At 42.0% G+C, this 20,545-nt stretch overlaps 1 protein-coding gene across 1 annotated transcript; it reads left to right on the top strand.

The window, feature by feature from the left end:
- Positions 1-723: 723 nt before the first annotated feature.
- LOC145413361 (uncharacterized) lies at positions 724-16,994 on the top strand. Its single transcript, XM_080283038.1, has 6 exons — positions 724-799; positions 8,865-9,076; positions 10,595-10,768; positions 12,100-12,246; positions 13,978-14,172; positions 14,472-16,994. The coding sequence occupies exons 2-6, from the start codon at positions 8,876-8,878 to the stop codon at positions 14,733-14,735; spliced, it is 981 nt and encodes a 326-aa protein (XP_080139164.1). The 5' UTR covers positions 724-799; positions 8,865-8,875; the 3' UTR covers positions 14,736-16,994.
- The last annotated feature ends 3,551 nt before the right edge of the window (positions 16,995-20,545 follow it).

Genomic DNA, 20,545 nt, shown 5'->3' with positions numbered 1-20,545 from the left:
CTTCAAGATGTTAACAGACAGACAGACAGACAGACAGACAGACAGACACAAACAAACAAACAAACAAACAGACAGACAAACCGAATGAAAACAATACCCGTCCCCGAGCCCCTCCGGGGCGGGGATGGGTAAAAATAATGAAAGTCGTCACCACAGAGATGAGTTAAAAGAAAAGATGACAAGTCCGAGGATGAAATGGAATGTTGAAGTCGATGAGTACGTACATGAGGGAGAGATGCTTGGAATGTGTTTATTTCTGCTTCCATTTGTTTGTATATTTACCTATTCATTTTACATATTTGGGAGTTCAGTATCGGGACTGAAACTTGCACCTTCCACAGTTTATGAGCATTCTCTCTCTCTCTCTCTCTCTCTCTCTCTCTCTCTCTCTCTCTCTCTCTCTCTCTCGTGTCAAATTTTTACCCAGTCATCACAACCAACCCTGAAATTCCCCTCTTTAATTTTCCTACAGGCGGCCCATGTAGGACAACCAACCATCCATGAAAAGAGATGTGTACCCAATGCCCCTGTTTGCCAGAGAGACAGACAGACATACAGAGACAGAGACAGAGGGAGATGCCTTTCCTCCAACCCGACCTACAGATTTTCCCGGTATTCTCCCAGTCACGGTGAGGGCTAAGGCAACACCTGGCAATGAGACGGTCCACACCACACCCCCTGCCTCGCCACTACGACCACAGTCAGTCTTAGTATCAGTGTGGTCGTGGTGGTGGTGGTGGTGTGGTTGGAAACGTAATCGGAGTGAGGAAAGCCGCATCTTGACCGTGACATTGTTGAGGTATAAACTATAGCTCTTTCACTTTAACATGGTAGATTTACGTCATTTTTCAGCTTATTTCACGTAAATCACTGGCAGAAAAAGACAGTGCCGTGATACATAACCTTTTCATAGCACTTAGTGACAAGCATTACGTTTCAACGTTGATTTATTGCTACAACTCGGCATTCTAGTTGGAGAGATGGCAAGTTTAGGCCTAGGTTAAGTGACAAAAATATAGAGTGATGAAGTAACTGATTCTGAATTGCCTACCACCTATGCTTGATGTATAGTGCGGAGTAATGGTTTTATTTACTGATGAGATGGTTATGATGACTTTGATGAGGATTAAACGATAAGATGGTTTAATGTGTTTAGGGAAAATGATAAATACCATGCCGTGGCAATGTTGAGGTGGGCTGTCTCATGGGGCGATGACGTGAACTAACAATACAGAGGTTCGATTCACCAGCCAACCAAACCTTCAAACTGAGCCGTATTCTAGGTGCCATAGGAGGCTTCTTAGCATCTCTTCTCTAACGATTTATCTTGCATATTATACCTTGACCCGTGTACAGGTATGCTATTAATATCGCTTTATTATAGACATTAGCATTAATTATGAATATACGGAGGAGTAATGTGCTGACCAAATCGCAAAGGAAGAGGTGCTACGAAATCTCCAGATCATACTAATTTACGACCCAAATTATTCCCCCATTCGCGTGTACAGTCGAGATCATTAATACTTGTCAGTGTTTTTAAACTGAGTCTCGTTTTATTGGTTAGAAATGCCAATAGTGTAATAGAATCATAGACCCACCACTACTTAGCGGTAAAAACGTGGGAGCAGGGCAGTGAAATGGCGGGGGACAGGGCGACTTGGAGGCGATTTGTTTGTGGCCACCCCAAACGGGATTGAGGCGTCTGGCAATAGATAGATAGATAGATAGATGATCTTTGCTTGGCGTTTTCTGGAGAAGTAGATCTGCCTCCCTTGTCCCCGTCGATCGATGGTCAGAGTTCCTAGTATTGGCCATGAACTATAGGGATATTGGCATTTACGGGTAATCGATGTTTTATTTTTTTTTATTTTTTTTTTTATGCGAGGAAGAAGGAACCAAAGGCCATGAGCCCGCAGTAACAGTTCCCTCCAAGAGAAAAACAAAATACAATAGAGAGCCAAATTCAAGATCCGATCATTTTGAGATGCCTGGACACACTGTGTTTGAAAGACTGGAGATCATAGGCAGGAGGAAATACAGACAGAGGGAGACAGTTCCAGAGCTGACCTGTTGCATGAATGAAAGACTGGGAGTAACGGTTAACTCTTGCATTAGAGAGTTGGACAGAAAAGGGATGAGAGTTTGCTGCCAGACGGGTGCTACGCGCCCGTCGTAGAGGTGGAGGAATGCAAGCAGACAGTTCAGAGGAGCAGTGACCATTAAAGTAGCGATAGAAAAGATGTGATGGGGTGTTTTAGTTGTTGTTATTGTTGTTGTTATTGTTGCTGATGCACCAGACTGAACGTGAACCCGGCGAACAGCAGGTTGAAGTTTCCCCTTTTCCTACAGTCTTTTATCCTCCTGTCAGGGGACAGAGGGTGAGTTGCAAGATGTCTGAATAACCATGTAGTGGAGTCACCTGGTTATATCGGTGCCATCAAGGGAAGGCGTCCCTGTCGAACACCTGGTGGGTTGTAGTAGTGATAAATAGCAGCTGGAGTTAATGAGCGCGTCCCTTATTACTCAGTTCTATTCCGATCAGCCAAGTGTATATTAATTTCGATTTCATTTTTCGTTGTTTCACGAGTTTAAAACGAAGGGCATGTCTATATAAACGAGCAACGATATATGTACTCGCAAGCTTCTAAATGCATATTAATTTCGGTTTCTTGTATATTATTTGTTTTCTATTGGATTGCTAGTTAAGGCCACGGTGTTTATTATTTTTTTTCTATTGGCGAGCTAGTTAAGGCCATGTTTGTTTACCTGAGCAATGATGTGAACTGGCAAGCGTGTTGTTGTGTTCCTGGTCAACGGTAAACCAAGGTCACAGGTGGGAGTTCAGAGTGCACTCACAAACACATCTGTATTATATATTGCGTATACAGCGACAGTCAGATGCTGGAAAGGGGAGCCTTCATGTGGTGGCATAATATAACTATACAATTCCACTCTCTGGTTAACAAACGTCCCTCATTTCCCTTCCTATTCCCAGATAGGAAGATGATGGTCTGTTAAAGGGCAGCAGCATCATATAATTAACCGGGTTTACGTTTCAGATGAACCTGAAACCACAACAGCAATATTCAGTGCATTGTGTTTATTCGATTTACCATACCTGTTATCTGTATGCCATGCGATATCATTTAATATATACTTTATGTGAAGGAGGTTCGTATTACAAGCATGCCAATAACCTGTAAGGCCAGTATCAGCGAGGAATTTGTAAGATAGGCCCACCTGATGTTTTATGGAGAAATGCACTTGCTTGTGATTTCTTGCACGTCTTTATGAAGATGAAGTTAGGAATGCGTTTATTTAATTTCTTGCTGGCGTGTTTATGTAATCCACACACACACACACACACACACACACACACACACACACACACACACACACACACACACACACACACACACACATAACATCACTGGAACCATTAATAACCAAACAGATGTCGCATAAAAAGTAGCTAGATTCAGAGGTGTATCATATGATGTCTACTTGATGGGTTAACAGCTTTAATACTTGTGTTCTATAGTTTTCGTGAACGGAGATTGAAAGACTGGATATAAGTGGATGGAAGGAAAGGCAGGGGAGAAATGGGGGAGGGGGGAGAGAAGATTGAGGAGTGTGTGAAGCTGGGTGGGGTTTCGTGGGAGGATTAATGAACAGTGATATGGTATTACCGCAATAGTTTTTTAGAAGAGAAAGTGAGAGGCTGACTATGAGAGTATGTGAGCGTAATGGCCGGAAGAAAACGTAGCCCAGAAACAGGAGGGGAGGATGGAGTGGTGAAGGTTGAGGAGTGCGAAGTAAGGTGGTGTGTGGTGAGTGAGGAAATCGATATTGATTTAGTAGGGGGCAGTTGCCGGAAGGGAAGATTCTTTGGTCCAGCCACCCCTGAGGTTGTAGATAGAATGGTAGATTGTCTCCTCGACAGGAGTCACTAAGGTACGATACTCTTTAGTGGTGTCGAATTCCTTTATGTGACTGCCTGCTTAGTGTTGTTAACAGTTTTATGTTGGGTTAGAACAATTTATGAAGGCTGACAATTATTGATGCGACTTAGGGAAATAGAGGGAGCGTTCATCTCTCGCTTAACGATACTACCAGCTCACGATAATGGTACCAACTCTCTCACGGATATTACCAATCTTGCCTAACGATGCAGCTATAGTCGGTTTGCTTTCATCTGCTTGAACTGGGCCCATCCTACAACCTGAATACCAAGTCGTAGTTGCGTGAAATTTGATGAGTCTCCTTGGCCATAAAGTGAGCCGAAGAGGATTAGGGATCTTCGTCAGGTTGGAGTAAACGCGGTATAACTCTGAGTGGCAGTGCCGAGTTATTCCACAAACTGCTGACGAAGGTGCAACCAATTCTGGGTAGAGCAGAAAGTTCTCATTACACGTTTTCTCTTAAGGTCCATGGCTATTTAAAAAGCTGATTTGCAATTTCCCCAATTCATGACACTGACTATTGAAAAGTAATTATTATATGTACTGAAATATCTGTGACCTACAATTAGGCCTGTCTGTCCTTCACGTTGTTCAGTGTCAGAAAAAGACAGTGCTATGGGTGTGCATTCTTACCAATCTTTGACTGCTCCGACAGACTATCTCTCAAATAAAAAATTCTGTATGCTTGTGTTCTAGAAAAAATTAAGGATGTGTGTCGAAAACATCGAAAGATCTTGAAAAAACAAAAAGTTCCTCATATTCAGTGTGATTCTCTCTGATAAGTGGAGAGTTATGGTATCATTTTCTGGTGGTTGTGAGGGTAACTTTAGTTTTGGCCACGACAGTAAGAATTTATGTCCTGTGTATGCTTTTTCCTGCTGTATTTGTCCACTTTTTTCATTATGTTGTGTCGTGTTCCATTATTGTGTTTTAAACTGTAATAAGTACGACAGCTTTTGCCACATGTATGTTTCAATGTATCCCGTTCCTCTCATGTACTCTTTCTGCTTAACCTTCAGCGACTGTGCTCCCTAGTGTGTTGGAACTTGTACTGGATGGTAACTAAAGAATCGCAATAGCAATAAAAGTTTCAAATCCCGTTGTGGACAGGGATTTTTCGGCTAGTCTCCCCCACATCCCCACCTAAGCTACTCTCTGCCGCTTCACTGATGACTTTACTAAGCCCCAAGTGACATTTTTTCCTAAGTATTGAGACGGCCGCTTGGTGGGTAGTTAAGTGCACGAGAGAGAGAGAGAGAGAGAGAGAGAGAGAGAGAGAATGAAAGAGGAATAGGTCATAGCAAGGTGGATATACGTGGCTGAAGAAGACGAAGTGATAAGAGAGGGAGCAATATATCAGACAGAGGGAAGTAGGCTAGCTGAGATAAGAGAAGAATATGCAGTCATGAGGTGAAGAACAGGTAATCAGAGAAAAGGAGAATGAATATGTAGATTATAAAATAGGAAGGTAGGTGAAATAGAAGACCTTAGTTCGATTCCCTATCTTTTACTAAGTCCCAGTCAACCACTAGAATACCATAAGCAACAATCGAAATTACAGCCAGGTCCCCATTTCTGCTGAGCGAATGAGGACAAGGGGAAAAGGTGGGAGGAGAGGAAGTAAGATACATGAGAGGGGAAGGGAGTGTGGCAGGAGAGGATAGTGGACAGGAAAAGGAGTGGTGACAGTGGGTGGATAGGAAATGGAGAATGAGAGTGAGGATGTCAATAGCGGGAGATTGGTGAGAGAGAGAGAGAGAGAGAGAGAGAGAGAGAGAGAGAGAGAGAGAGGAAGAAGGAAAGAATAGAGTGGAGAGGAAAGAAGGGAGAGAGTGTGGGAAGGATAGAGGGAGAAAGTGAAAATGAGATAAAGAGCAAGGGGGGGGGGACCGTAGGAGGGAGGAAGAGACAGAAAGAGAGGGGTGGGGGGTTGTGGTAGAGACAGAGATCAATGCAGCGGGCAGGATAGAGTGAGAAAAAGATAGAAAGGAAAAGGGAGGGGAGGTGACAGTGGGAGGGAGGAAGAAAAAGAGAGAGAGAAGGAGGGGAGGAGGTCTTGGGAGAGACTGAGATAGCAGGCAGAATAGAGTGAGAAGGAGACAGAGAGAAAAAGAGAGAGGAGGGGACCGTAGGAGGGAGGGAGAAACAGAAAGAAAGAGATAGGGAGGGGTTCGTGGGAGAGATAGAGGGGCCCCCAGGATGTTCATCATTTACCCTCGCTCACGGAAGTCCTGCAGAGGCTGACCCTTGCACTGATACCACCTCCCCACTTCCATTGTTCTATCGCTACTGTGCTACTCAACGCCTCTGTGTTCCCTGGTAGTTAGAGTCCTGTTCACAGACTCCCCCTCTCCCATTGTTCTATTTCTATTGTGCTAGTAAACATGCTAGTAAACTCCTTTGTGTGGGGTGGTGATGAGTGTTGTTAGTTATGATGGTAATGGCTCAGAATTTAATTAGGTGGTACTTATCTCTCAATACCATTCTTGTATGTTATGTTGGACTGCATGTGTTTAAGACCCTGGGATGTGTTTATTGTTAGCAACATCCGTTCTCACAAACATATATCACTGCCTAAACAGGAGAGCTCCTCGATGATCTTCGCTGTACACAATCTTTAATGTGTTTGGCCTTAAGTCGATGATTTAACAATCAGATAATGAAACTGTCCTTCGCCATGAGACAGTGTAGTGCCTACGTGCTTGGACCATCGTACCGAACGTGGAGCAGTGTCTTGCGTTGATTGTGTAATAAGTGTTCTCTCTCTCACCTGTTGAAGATTTTTTTTTTTTTTTATGCTTTGCTACAACCATGTATAGTCGGGGACAAAGGTCAGGTTAATATTTCACCTTTTTTTTTTTTTTTTTTACATCCCTTGGCTAATATTCCTAAAGTGAGAGAGGCTTAGTACATTTCTCTGCCTATAGATGACGCTCTATGATACGGTGGGTCAGAAGGGAATGTGACAAGCAAGCCCTAAAAGTGAAGTAGACGATGTAGACGCAATAGAACAGTAGGCAGACTGACTGTGCCTTTTATTAATGTAAGTGCGAAAGTTCGTTGAGGTCCAAATAAAATTGCTAATAGTAGTAACAGTAGTTGTAGTAGTGGTAGTGGTAGTAATAGAAGTAGTAGTAGTAGTAGTAGTAGCAATAGTAGTAGTAGTAGTAGTCGTTGACGTCGTAGGAGTAGTAGTAGTAGCAGTAGTATTGCTGCTGTTGTTATGATTGTTATTGGTACTATTTGGTTTTTAATCGGAAAAGTCAGTAAGAGTTTACGAATTCCCTTACTATTGCTGCAACACCAGACACTGTTCCTGACCAGTTTGACCTAAGTAATCTGTTGTCACACCATGGAGGCATGCGTTGTGTGGGAAATGTTTATAGTTTAGTCCACGTAATACGGGTCCTGAATGGCAAGTAATCCGAAGGGCTGCAGGGAACCACTTGCTGTTATGAAATATTCCACAGTGAAATTTCAGTATGTGTACAAAATTCTTTCGACACATCTTCATTTATGGGAACTTAAGTCTTCTATTTGAACAATCAACGGTATTTAGGAACCAAAACACGCTGTCAAAGAATTTATATCCACGTATTGCAATTGTGTGTATTAAGGTCCTAATTTCGTCCATTTGAACAACGTACAGAAGTCTGAAATCAAAACACTCGTTGTCATGAGGGAAATTACACCCACAAACTGAAATTTCTGTATGCGAGAATAATTCTTCATTTTAAACAGGCGACGGCCCTGAGAATTCCAGACATACTTTCTGTCATGCTTAATATACCTACTCGGGTTTAGATGAGAAAGATTAAGAGATGCTGATTAAGGAGAGCTTTGGGGAGCGTACAGTATTGGAGCGGCAGTGTGTGTGTGATTGCTATTGTCCTTTAATCGTAACTTTGCCTACATTTTCGTCCCTTTACAGCTTAAGTCCTGTAGATGAATGGTAGAATAAGCCCATACTACGGCTAACCATCATTTTCATATAACTTCGTGACTAACTTAATATACTAGTTTTTGTCCCTTTCCACAGCTCAGCTTTCAAAATGGAGGATTTGGCCCAAGTTAAAGTGAACAGGATATAATCTTTATATCATGAGAGAGCCTTAAATGATTGCACACAAGTGAGAACATATATACCAGCTTATCTATCCCACACACGTAACTAGTTGACGATTCGTGGCCTGTGGTATAGTATGTGAGGCATTTAGGCTACCAAGAAGGTTGCCAAATCTTCTCTACGACAAATAGGTATGAATTTTAGGGAAATCTGAAAAATATCATTAAGTGTACTAACTATTTTCAAATTTGACACATCACGACGAATTTGTCAATGTTAGGTACATAATTTCACCATAGGCTGTTCCTGCATTGATAAGATAACAGCTCTGATGCAGTATGCTTGAACTCATTAAAACACGTAGGTGAAGGAAAGTCCCAAGTTTTTTACTGCAATTTCTGACGCGTGTGATGAGGATGGTACATGTCTAGCCCTGCTGCTTTTTTCATGACTCCTTTCTATAATATGAAGTACAGGCTGGTCAAATTTAATATCCATAGACATTCTCTTCAAGTCGCCATTTAAATTTTAACGTTTTACATCCGAAGACTTTCTTCTTCATTATTAACACCGCTAAGCAATTCTTTTCGGTCTAGGGGAGACTTTTCGGGCTCGTGGAGTTACATATAACTTCATTAAATCCCATCACTGTTACAAATTCTTCCTCAATAAAAAGAAACAACGGTGGTAACACGAGTAAATGGAAATGACGTCATCGTAGTCAACAAGTTAAAGGAAAACTGTGTGGTGGCAACAAAAATAAAATAACAATGGCGTCCTAGAGCTGAAACTGTTAGTCATATAACCCAAATCCATTGTCATGTCAAACTCAGCCCTGAGAAGGATGGTAACGACGGCTTGTGGTGTGGGTGCGAGGTGCGGCGGGTGTGGGAGAACCGCCCCCTCCCTGCTGTCCTGCTCCCTGGCGGCCACACTACGCCTCCTGACGCGGGCCGTGAAGCGTAGAACGTGGCCGAAGGATAAGGCTGCCCTAGCTCACCTCGTACACACACATGTCCCCCACAACTTAAGGAACCAACTACAGGTATGGAATTATGAGATTTGGGTATGGATGTGGATGCGAGGAGAAGGACTGGGTGTGACTATGAATGTATTTTGGGCGCATATGTCTGGTGTAAGTGTCGGGTTGTTGTGGATGTGGGGTGAGATGAGTATGGTTATGGGGGAATTAGGTGTGAGAATGGGGAGCTGAGTGTGTGTATGGGTGTATCGAGTAGATAAACAATGAGTTGAGTGGGTGTGGCGATTTGGATACGAATGAAGCCAGGACATAGGACATCCGTTCGGACAGGGCCCAAGAGACAGGGCATCCATGGCTCATCTCTTAAAATGCATACACACGTTCCTCAGACTCATGCACCAACAGCAGGTAAGGCAGTGAAGGGCAAGTCTGGGGGTATATCGGGGAGTCAGACATATATGTGGGTGAAAATGTAGGGTACTGGGTGTGGGTGTGTGTGGGGGGCATTGGGGGTTTATCGGGGAGTTGAGTGTGAATGAGGTGTGGCTTTGGGGAACTGGGTGTGGGTATGGGTGTGGATGCTTGGGTAGGATGTGAGTGCAAATAGCTATCAAGTATATACAGTAGGTTGTGGACAAATACATTTATATATTCCTATTTGTGCTTCGACAACTGAAACTGTTGTTATGCCTTCCACTCACGTCTGTGTGAGTTAATGGATGTGTTTTTGTTGTTTTGAAATATTGCCTTTTAATGTGACGGTGTGCACAGCCGCGTGACGTCACATAAATGCCAGCGGAAGGGGTTGTGCCCAGAATGACAAACCGGTATTCATCACTCCCACGTCTGACCACAACACATTATTTCAGGCACAGACGCTGGTACATGTCCTTGTGTTGGCTGCCTGTTTGTCAGTAGATTCTGTTATGTTTAGAATGACAAACTTAGAGGGTTAAGTGAATTAGATTTATTGTGTTTATATTAAAAAGGCAATCAGATGAAGAGGCGTATAAATTTCTGCTTTTGTTGCAGCAGTCATGAAATCAACTCCAATATATATCAAAAAATCTGCGAAGGAGGGATAAATTTTGATCAATTTTTCAGTACATTTTTTTCAGTAGCTAGTTTATTATTATTGGCAAAAAAGCTACATTAAAAGTGAATTATAGCCTGCTTGAGTCATGATCTACGGTGCCATGAAATGTTTAAATGGGATAACGAAGCACACGTCGAAATTTCAGTAAGTAGATATATGGTACTTCTTTCACAGTTAAAAAAATGCTTCCTTCAAATTTATCATAGGCTGTAGTATGTTAAGCGATTTTGTTCATGTTAAAGAATTTACTTCTTTGATATTAGAGCTGAGAGCTACGAAACTGCTGACTCTATGATAGTTTCTCTATTCATTCACTACTGTAGACACCAGAACTCTTAATTTTAGATATTGCAATTTTCATATTGCTTACGAATATCCCCACTTATTTATCTATATTATTTATGTATTCGATTAAAACATCGTAGTATTCATATTGCCTACCAATATTCCCACGTGTATTTTTTTTTTTTTTTATTCTTTGTCAGAGGCGGGTGCTACGAGACTGCCGGCTCTACGACACTGTGTCCCTGCGTCTCCTGGAGGTGGTGCTGTCCTCCGCCACCACGTCCCTTTCCCTGGTGCAGGTCAGGGCCTTCTACAGGGACGACCTCACGCGCCTCCTCCACTCCCTCACCGGCCTCCACCACCTCGGCATTCAGGTGTATGGTCGGATCTTAAGCTGCTGGAGGTGGCTTGGGTGTAAGAGAACTTTAGCGAGGATGCAAGGGTGTTTTAGCATGACTGTGAGAGAATTTTAGCTTGTTTGTGAGAGGATTATAGTTTGACTGGGAGAGAATTTACTTAGACAGCGATGGTATTTTAGTGTCATTGTAAGAGTGTTATACTTTGAAAGTGAGTATATTTTAGCTTGATTATTCGAATTTTTTTAGCTTGATTGTAAGAGTTTTTAGGTTGATTGTGAGAATATCTTTGCGTGACTGAGGGTATTTTAGCTTTTTTGAGAATTTTTTAGCTTGATGATGGAAGACTTATCTTGATTGTGAGAGTATCCTAGCTCGATTGTGAGTATTTTAGCTTGCTTGAGGGTGTACCGTTTTTTGTTTGACTGGTAGTGTTTTAGCTTGATTGTGAGAGTGTTTTATCTTGACTGTTTGGAGGGCTAGGTAATTAGGTATCTATGTGTATAATTAGATGGGTGCTCCTAGGCTGTATAGAGCTGAAATACTATGATGAATTGATTCTGTGCCAAAGAGAGAGAGAGAGAGAGAGAGAGAGAGAGATTGACTGACAGACAGCAAAACAGAGAAACATAGGTAGATAGATAGATTCATATATATTGCCACTATTTTTACTTGGACTGCACTACACATTCACATATTCTACTCATGCTTAAAAACTTAAATGACTGGACTCATACTTCATGAAAACAGAGAAACTCATTTAGCTACCCTACAATCAGATGCTTATACTTGATTGACAGAAGTTTTCAAGCTCGATTGATAACGGTTATAGTTCATTGACCTAAAGCTGGCAGAGATCATCGTCCTTTTGTAGTTTATTTCACGTAGATCAGTGGCAAAAATAAGACAATAGTACCGCTCCGCATCCTTTCCATGGCACTTCTTCTTGACTAGCACCATATTCCAGTGCCAGTCTCTATAGCCCAGCATCCAAAACAGAGAGACGATAATTTTTGGTCAAATCAGAGTAGACGTACTCGTATAGGACCTTGTGTAATGTAAATGGGTGGCTTAATTTCACCAGCTTGCATCAAGACAGCTAAGATGCCCGTACTCTTGTCGGGTAAGGTAGCTCACAGACACCTTATCCCTAGCGATTTATTTTTGGATATTGCTGGGTAATGTCTTTTTTTTTTCGTTGTTTATGCAGAGTATGGCGATATTAGAAGGCTATATATAACACAGAATAGGACAGAAAGGTATAATAAGCAAAATAAATCGCTTAGGAAAAGGTGTTAGGGAGCTTCCTTAACCGGTGAGAATACGAGCCAGAGTCTTGTATGATTCAGGACCCTGGCTGGACACTGGATGGGCGTCAGCTGAAGGAGATGCAGACGGCGCTAGGGAGGATGGAGCACCTGAGAGTGTTGATCCTGCAGTACTGTGCCCACGACCTTCTCTTGGCTGCCCTCGCTCCTAACTGCCCACACCTTCAGGTAGAATGAAGCTGCCTTCCCTTAGCTTTACTACACCTTCAGGTAAAATGAAATTACTATACCTGGTGTGTTTTCGTCTGATGGAACTAAGCCACTCTTACACTTTGAATATTAAGTCGTGGTTGAATGAAATTTAACGTGCCTTAGTTATGAGGCAGGAATGGCTTTCCTTGGATACTAGTCAAATTTATCCCCCAATCTGACAACATCTGACAATCAGAAAAGCTGGAATGGGGTTATGGATCTTTGTCAGATGAAAACAAAATCCCACATTTCAGGGTAAAATTAGTCATTCTTCTTGCTTGGTGTAGGTATGTCTTTTTCCCTCAGTGTCTTCACTTTCAAGTAGAATTAAATCGATTTCCCTTACCCTCCCCAAAGCTGAAGTAGACAGAATTTAGTACCAGATGGGAACACGGATGTAAACTGATATTAGCGGGTCATCGGCTGCTGAAGTGTCTGGGCGAATTCCATGGCAGTGTAAATTGTGTGTTTTTGTGATTGTTTCTAACCCGCAAGTTACTGCCCACGCATGTTGTCATGAAGCCGTATACATCAAGAATACCCATTGAAGATCACAAAACAGCCTCCATAGCAATGAATATCTATCAGACACCACGATAGAACTGAACCATAATCCTACTAGTTTGAAAATCACTGACTTAACCACTTCACTAAGATGACGCAGTTTTCATCCAGACTAACCCAGATGGTTTTATAAAATTTTGGACGGGCTTCTGACACTGAAGGAGTTTGAAGGCTTTCTCCATCTCCAGTTCGAAAAGTCTTTCCTACGCTGAATAAGACCGTCAGGATAGAAGGAAAATGAATTATGAATGAAAGACACTGATTATTACTGCTTGCTGTGGTGCTGAAGAGGGAAGCCTTCACGAGGTGGCACCGATGTAACCGGGCAGTGGAACTGCCCAATTATTCAAATGGCCCCTCAACTCCCTCCCTTTCCACCAAAAGGAAAATGGTGGACTGCAAGAAAAAAGACAGTTTCAGCCAGCGGTCTACCGGGTTTACGGCCAGATGAGCCATGGGTTGCTGCTATTACTAATGTTACTACTTCTTGCTGTGAAGGTGTGGATGTGAAAGAGTTACGAAGTGTGAATGACAAAATTTTACCGATAAGATAGGAAGGCAAAGCAGATGACGAGGCAAATCTGAGCGTTTCCCTATCATTTCGGGCCTTTAGTGAGAAGGTACAATCACTGACCTAATGAGAAAGGTGCTATCAGGGTCAGGAGTTCACCGACACTACCCTTCAGGCTGTGGCGATAATAAACCGAGACAGTAATAATAAGTACACAAGGCAAAAATAAAAAGAAAGATGCTCTGTGATGTTGAAAGAAGAATGGGAAATGCTTATAATTTAATGTCGGCGTTGGCAAAATATTGCTCGTCACAATACAATAACTGGCTGAATTGGAAAGGTAAAATTGCCTAATCAACTATTCATGGTGAATGTGACTGTCATGATGAAGGCCACGTGGTGTGAGTGAGTGACTAAATAGCAAGTCAGAGTCAAACCTTTAGCTTTCTGTTCTATTTAATACGAAACTGCTACTGGCCTTACACTCTCTAGCTCCTATGACTCATTCTATGCTGAAAGACGTCCTTGGCTGTTAAGTGGCATAGAATATACTGTGGAGTTGCCCCGATCAGGAGCTACGATTGTTAAGAAAGGTACAATCACTGCCTCTAACATTATACTGTACTACAAAGGTGATTGACGTGAGAGGGTCGCGGGGTGTGAGTGACTGTGGGGTGTGGAGCCTAGTGACCCAGCCCACCCCTTGTGATATGGCCGCCAGCGATGTCCCTACACGGAGGAGGGCTGGGATACTGACCTGTTGGGGTGCCGCCGTCAAGTCACTCACCTCCAGGATGTTAATGGCACTCAGCATCTTCAGTCACCAGGTCAGTTCAGTGTCAGACTATATACAGAGAGACAGTAATTTTTGTATAGCAGGCACAAATGAAGAACTTGTATTTGATGAACGGTTTATTGTTTCATGAACGTTAGGTCTGCAGGCAAATGAAACTTAACTATAAGTCAATCATTCTTTAATTCATTAGTATTTTACCTCTGTTTGTACCAGTAGTAGAACTGTGAGTGTACTTCATTTTAACTGTAATTTTACTTTCATCCTGCAAATTATCACAGTGGGTGATCCTCCTTTATTGTACCTTCATTCTTTTATTTTCCCACCAAACAGAAGAGCTATAATGTCAGTGAAGAAGACAGAGAGGTGATGCGAAGTGAGCCACATAAGGCAGACAGGACAAAGGAAGGCAGCAGAACACAGAGGGACAGTAGACCGGGTGAGCCATGGCAGGACACCCTCAGCCTCAGTCCCTGCTGTTCCCGCCTCACCCACTTCGACCTCCGGGGCACCAGTGTTACTCGTGTCGGCGTGACGGTCATCATACACGCGCTTTCACCCCACGCCCTCATAGAATACGACCCACACCTCGACTGACCCTCTGCAGCTGCTTCAAAAAGGCATCTAATGGCCACTCTGCAGTTGCTGTTTTTTGTAAGATGCTAATCAGAGAAACCTTCAACCTTCTGTTTCTGCTTCCAGTTACCTTGGGAGGTAATTTTGGCAAGCGCACGAAACAGAAACGTAAATATTATTACGATGTGCTACCTTGGAATTCTTAGTGAACCCCATCCCTCCCCAGAGAAATTCATCATGATGGGGAGACGCTGACAAGGAACCAACACGTGGTGTTGCTGTTCATCCTGAGTGGAGCAGCTGCGGCGTCCATCTCGGAGACAAACCTCCTCATATTTCCCAGCACCTCGCCGTGGGAAGGACCTTGGTCCCGACCCTGGTGAGGCACCATCTACCACAAAGGAAAGTCAGTTCCCTACACAGTGTATGCGCTGTACCCCATATAGGCCTATAGGTCCGACCCTAGTGAGGCGCTGTCTGCCACAGTGGGGTGCAGGATCCCTGCACAGTGTATACACTGAATTATACCTGTAGGACGGTCCCACAGATGCAGCTGTTTACCTGTGGTCGACGGCCAGACTGTCTGAGGTTAAGCAACAACAACTGTGTCCGGGACTCTTCGTTATGAAATATGTAAATCGATTGTGGAAGTGACTCTAACGCACACCACTTGCGAACCTAATCAGGGATATGAAAATATGTCTTTATGCCTCTTTACTGGTTGTGCTCTCATATGAAAGTACGATCATATATGAAAGTATCTTCCCGATTTCTAACCTAGTCATAATTAATCTAAGTAAAGCCAAAATACTTCCTTTAATCAGAATACAAGTTAAAGGAAAGATAGGTACTATCCAACTGTAAGCTGATGTTACCACTAATCAAACGAGCTTGAAGCAGAAAGTGCATTACATGAATAGAAATTATCAAGTACAAGAGAAAACAGCATTTTTCATTCAGTCAGACCTACTTCAACTCTTGTTCTGGATTTGTTTGCCTCTGATTATTTTACTTCCTAGATAAGACCACTGTAATCACTTCCCACTTGTCACTGTCAGGGTATTTAAGCCTCTCAGCCCGACGACGCCTTCTGTTGGTTGATTCTTAATACCCCCCAGTTAATTACTGTATGTTCAGCCAAGGGAACACCTTTTGTAATGGAGGGGTTGAGGAAGGCTTTAAGTGACCTACTGGTATCCTGTTTGAAAAGTTTCACCATAGTTGAATAAAATCGTCTAGAAATAGCAAGAGTAAAAAAAAAAAAAATGTCATCGGACTGAAAGGTTTATCTGTGTAATTAGGAAAGATTTTAAAGAGTGGATTCTTATCTTTGACAGAAGCCGCGTTTTCGTGTTTTTTTTTTTTTTTTAACCAACTGTGACCAGTCTAAGCTTTCCGGGTCTATTAGATGCTAGCGAGAACGGATTTTAGACCGGTACTTCTTAATGCTGTTCTGGTTGGTTGAAGGACCGAGTGGGTGGAGTCATGAAGGAGTCTGTTGAGTTATGTAAACAAAACGGTATGATGGTAAATCAGTTATAGCTATAGGTATCAGTGTTATCAGCATACACAGTTGCTGTTTCATCTTAAAAGAAAAAATAAATGTGACAACTCGCCGGTGTGTCGCCATTACATTCATGATAATGGATTCTTCTTAGGCCATGAAGTGAAATAAACGTGCAGTTTAAATTTTCACTGAAAACAGAACAGTAATAACCGGAGGCAAAGGTTGCTGTGCTTGTCTTTAAGAGATAATTACTGGGAAATAGTTGCAACTGTTGTCATTCCCTTACAGTAATCCATAGAGTTTCACAGACTTGCATTTCTCTCCACACATTATCTCACTGATTCAGTCATAATTGATTAACTTTTTCAGTTCACGTTTAAACAAGTATCTATTTCAAGAAGTATCTACACATATTAACCATCCAGTGTCAGCGGTGGCTGTCATTTGTGCGAAATTCGATTTTTTGTAAATATTAATCTTTTACTATATTTCTGTTTGCCATCTTTACCGTATCAGCTATTTACCCACAGGTGCGGGACGCTCGTGGATGTCCTTGTTGCCCAATACAACAGCGTATTTTTTTATGCGCAGGACTGGGTAAATCCTGTCGGGTTCTGGGGCAGGACTGCTTTAGACCAGTCTCGACCGGTCCAATTTGTAACTGGCACGCAAACCAGGGGAATGATCAAACCGGTTGACACCGGTCTGAAAGCATCACGAAACTGCGGCTTTAAACATGTAATTACAGTTGAGTCACAGGATTTATAACTAGCCGGCGCTCTCTCTCTCTCTCTCTCTCTCTCTCTCTCTCTCTCTATCTATCTATCTATCAATATCTATCTATCTATCTATCTATCTATCTATATCTATCTATCTATCTATCTATCTATCTATATATATATATATATATATATATATATATATATATATATATATATATATATATATTTATATATATATATATATATATATATATATATATATATATATTTATACTTATTCGTTTGTTTGCACAATTAAAGGAGATCTAAATTAGTCCGTCAGCTAGTGATGTTTGTAGTGTGTTACAATGGCATCAATGGATCGTACTCGAGGTTTTAGGAGGTTCTTCACTACCTATTTTCTAACCTATTTCTTCTGCATATGCATATAGCTTTGTATTTTCTTCAATCTATTTTTTGTAATGTGACCATATTACAAAGACAAATTGCACAGAAAACATTGAGGTATATTAGTTTTTTTTTTTAATCTATGTCCATATTACTGTAATATGAATAACAAAGAAAATACAGTACCAAGGTAAAGTATGCATGATCACTAACAAAGATGGCCTAGTGAGTCTCCTAAGACTACGAGAATGCTAGCCTAAGTCACAGGTGGGTCAAATCTCAGGATTTTGTTTGCGTGTCGCTCTCATCGTCTTCCTGTCCCAGTTTCCATTTTTTTTTTTCCTCCTTAAGCTACTGTCCCTCACTCTCAGATACTCCTCCTAGCAAGAAAAGTAAAGAAAAAGAAAAGAATAAACCTCGTTGGCTTTCACACAATATAATATGTAAGAAGTCCTGAAGGAGTAAATGGAGATTCTTTTCTTACCCTTTCACTGCCAGAAGTTTCTCCTTACCTAACTGAAATTCTTTAGGGGTAACCAGAATAAATTATGAAAGACGTCCTGGTAGTTAAGGAATAAATTTCAATTAATCTAACCCTCAAGAAGCCAGTCCCCATCTGTTTAGCTAAGGTCATCTTTGTGTCATCTTTGCCTGACTTTCTTCTGGGTGATTTAATTCACTTGTGTTCGTGTCTTCTCTGTTGTTTTAGTCCAGCCCACGCCAGACGGTTTTATTCAGCAGAGAGAGAATCTTAGGAGTATGAGAGTTCTGACTGGGATTTTTCGCACGTGGAACTGTGCATTGTTAAGAGATGAGTATTTTTTGTATATTTCTAATCACTTGTACGAAGAGGGACAATAATTCGCCCAGTATTTCACATCCCCCATTTTTCTTTTTCCTCTGCTGGCTAATATCTCTGAAGTTAAGGGAAGCTTGGTATGTTTCTCTGTTCACATATGATTCTCTTTTATATGTGTCGGGGAGGAAAGTGACGGACATATCATTAGTGTGAAGTGAATGTTGTGGAATAATGGGCGAACTTTTTGTCCCTTAATGTACTCCTAAAAGGTGGCCCATATATAACGCAAATCTTTCACTCTGCCGCGCGATCTCTTGTGTTTGCGGGGACGACCCAGTAAGCCTTATGACTCATGCAACCCCTTACTTTCTACTCCCACTGCCACACCCACACCAGCAGACTGAGCCGTTCCCTCAACACATAGGACGCCACCAGGTGAATTTCTAGTACTGTGCTATTTACGGATAACCCTGTATATTCATTTGACCGGGCATTAGCTCTAAGTGGACGAGCGAAGTGAGTGTTTTGTACCTTTGTCCTTATATGAAGTTTTCCAAAGCATGTTATATTTCAGTTTATGTAGGAGGGAGGGTTGCTTGGAGTGCTGGGAGGGAGTGATGAGTTGTGACAGAGAAACTTGGAGTGGATGGAGTGGTGTTGAGCTGTGATAGAGAAGCTTGAAGTGGTGGGAGGGAGTGGTGATGAGTCGTGATGGAGAGGCTTCAAGCTGTGATGAGTTGTGATAAAGAGGCTTCGAGTGGTGATGAGTTGTGATAAAATGGCTTCGAGTGGTGATGAGTTGTGACAGAGAGGCTTCGAGTGGTGATGAGTTGTGATAACGAGGCTTCGAGTGGTGAGCTGTGACAGAAAAGCTTGGAGGAGTCTTTGTCACAGTCACCCTGAATGAACTCCGGGATGTAGGAGTCTGGCAGTGTATAAATAAGTTCATTACGGTGATTGATTATATTCCAAATGCATTAAAGCTTTAGTTTTTTCAAAGTGTTATTTTTCTCTCCCTTATTAATTCCCTGGCATTAAATTATCGATGTATGGTCAGTTTCCGTACAAGTCGTTGATAATTTTCCAATATTTTGTGTTATTCTCTCTGACAAGGAGGGTTTGTTTTCACCCCTGTCTGTTCGTTTGTTTGTTTATCTGTTAGCAGTATTACTCAAAAACTAAAAGAGAGATTTGAACCAAATCTGGTGGGTAGATAGCCCATGTCCCAGGGAACAATCGAAGAACATTTGGGACCGATCTGGATAGTATTACATATTCTGGATCCGGAAAATATTTTTTGCGAAACCCTAATCAGTGACGAGAAACTCTAACCCATCTTGAGGAGTGCATGGGAAATTACGTTGCCCTTGTCGGAGAGATGCGCTCCACTGAGTGCCCCTCTAGTTTTCCTAGTTTGGGGCTCCTACCCCTCTAAAGTAATGGAATATTGAGTTAGGATAATGACAAGGCTCCATGTGAGATAACAGACCTTGCAGTACAGTCAGCATTTAAAGCAAGGTTACTGCCATTGTATTTTACGCTCTGAAATAGAGACCAAACCTTTCTGAAGTAATGAAATAAATATTTAACAGTTTATCTCCTCGAACGTTACTCCTTAAATTAAATAATGCAGCATCAGTTTAGGTTCTTGAGTACTCGGAAATAATAGAAATAGTACTAAATATGAAAAAACATCGCCCAAGTCCTATATTAATCTGAAGCAACGTTGGTTTTGTTGACTATACCACTTTTATGAGGAGCCCAGGAATGAGATGGAGGGATGAAATGGATTACTACATGATGGATGGAACTGATGGGAAATAGCAGTGATACGTAATGATAAAGGAGTTTGGAGTCTCTCTCTCTCTCTCTCTCTCTCTCTCTCTCGCTTTTTTTTTGTTTTTTTTTTTTTCAGATGCCCCGCACGAACCCATGTCCTACCCATCTGACAGTAGGTGCAGCCCTGAGCACAATTTCGCCGACAGTTCTTTACCAGCAATGAGTCTTGCCCTCCATATTTCTCATTCCTCCACAAACGACAGAGAGTACCTTTCCTCCTCATAATCTTTTGATGTGTGCTTCATATTGCTATCATATGAAAAAAAAATCATGCGACACCTTCTTTTTCCACAGTCAGCATCGAAGTGTTGGTGGAATTTTGCTTATGGCTTTACATCAAGTACAAAATTGATGTGACCCTTATTGCCCTTTGAATTCTGGAACACAGGTTGAAGTGCTTTGACATACACAGTACTCTGGTTATGACGGTGCGTTGGCATGTCCGCTGTACTTATATCAGGCACTTCCTTATGTTACAGATATGAGTCACAGTACTTGGTGCTCTGCTTTTGTATGCATTTGCTATTGTAAATATTGCTGGAGCTGCAAAACCCGGCTCTACCATGGTTTCATATGT

This window comes from Coenobita brevimanus, chromosome 96 (assembly GCF_032717465.1).
Source record: "Coenobita brevimanus isolate Jiangsu-jjx chromosome 96, ASM3271746v2, whole genome shotgun sequence".
Classification (NCBI taxonomy): Eukaryota; Metazoa; Arthropoda; class Malacostraca; order Decapoda; family Coenobitidae; genus Coenobita; species Coenobita brevimanus.
The sequence above is the reverse complement of the archived record's forward strand: the minus strand, read 5'-3'. Positions and strand labels throughout refer to the sequence as shown.

Coding starts and splice junctions, on each gene's coding strand:
- LOC145413361 (XM_080283038.1), top strand. CDS start 8,876: ATGGTAACGACGGCTTGTGGTGTGGGTGCGAGGTGCGGCGGGTGTGGG. Junction 10,769..12,099: donor TCCACCACCTCGGCATTCAG/GTGTATGGTCGG, acceptor TGTATGATTCAG/GACCCTGGCTGGACACTGGA. Junction 12,247..13,977: donor CTAACTGCCCACACCTTCAG/GTAGAATGAAGC, acceptor TGTACTACAAAG/GTGATTGACGTGAGAGGGTC.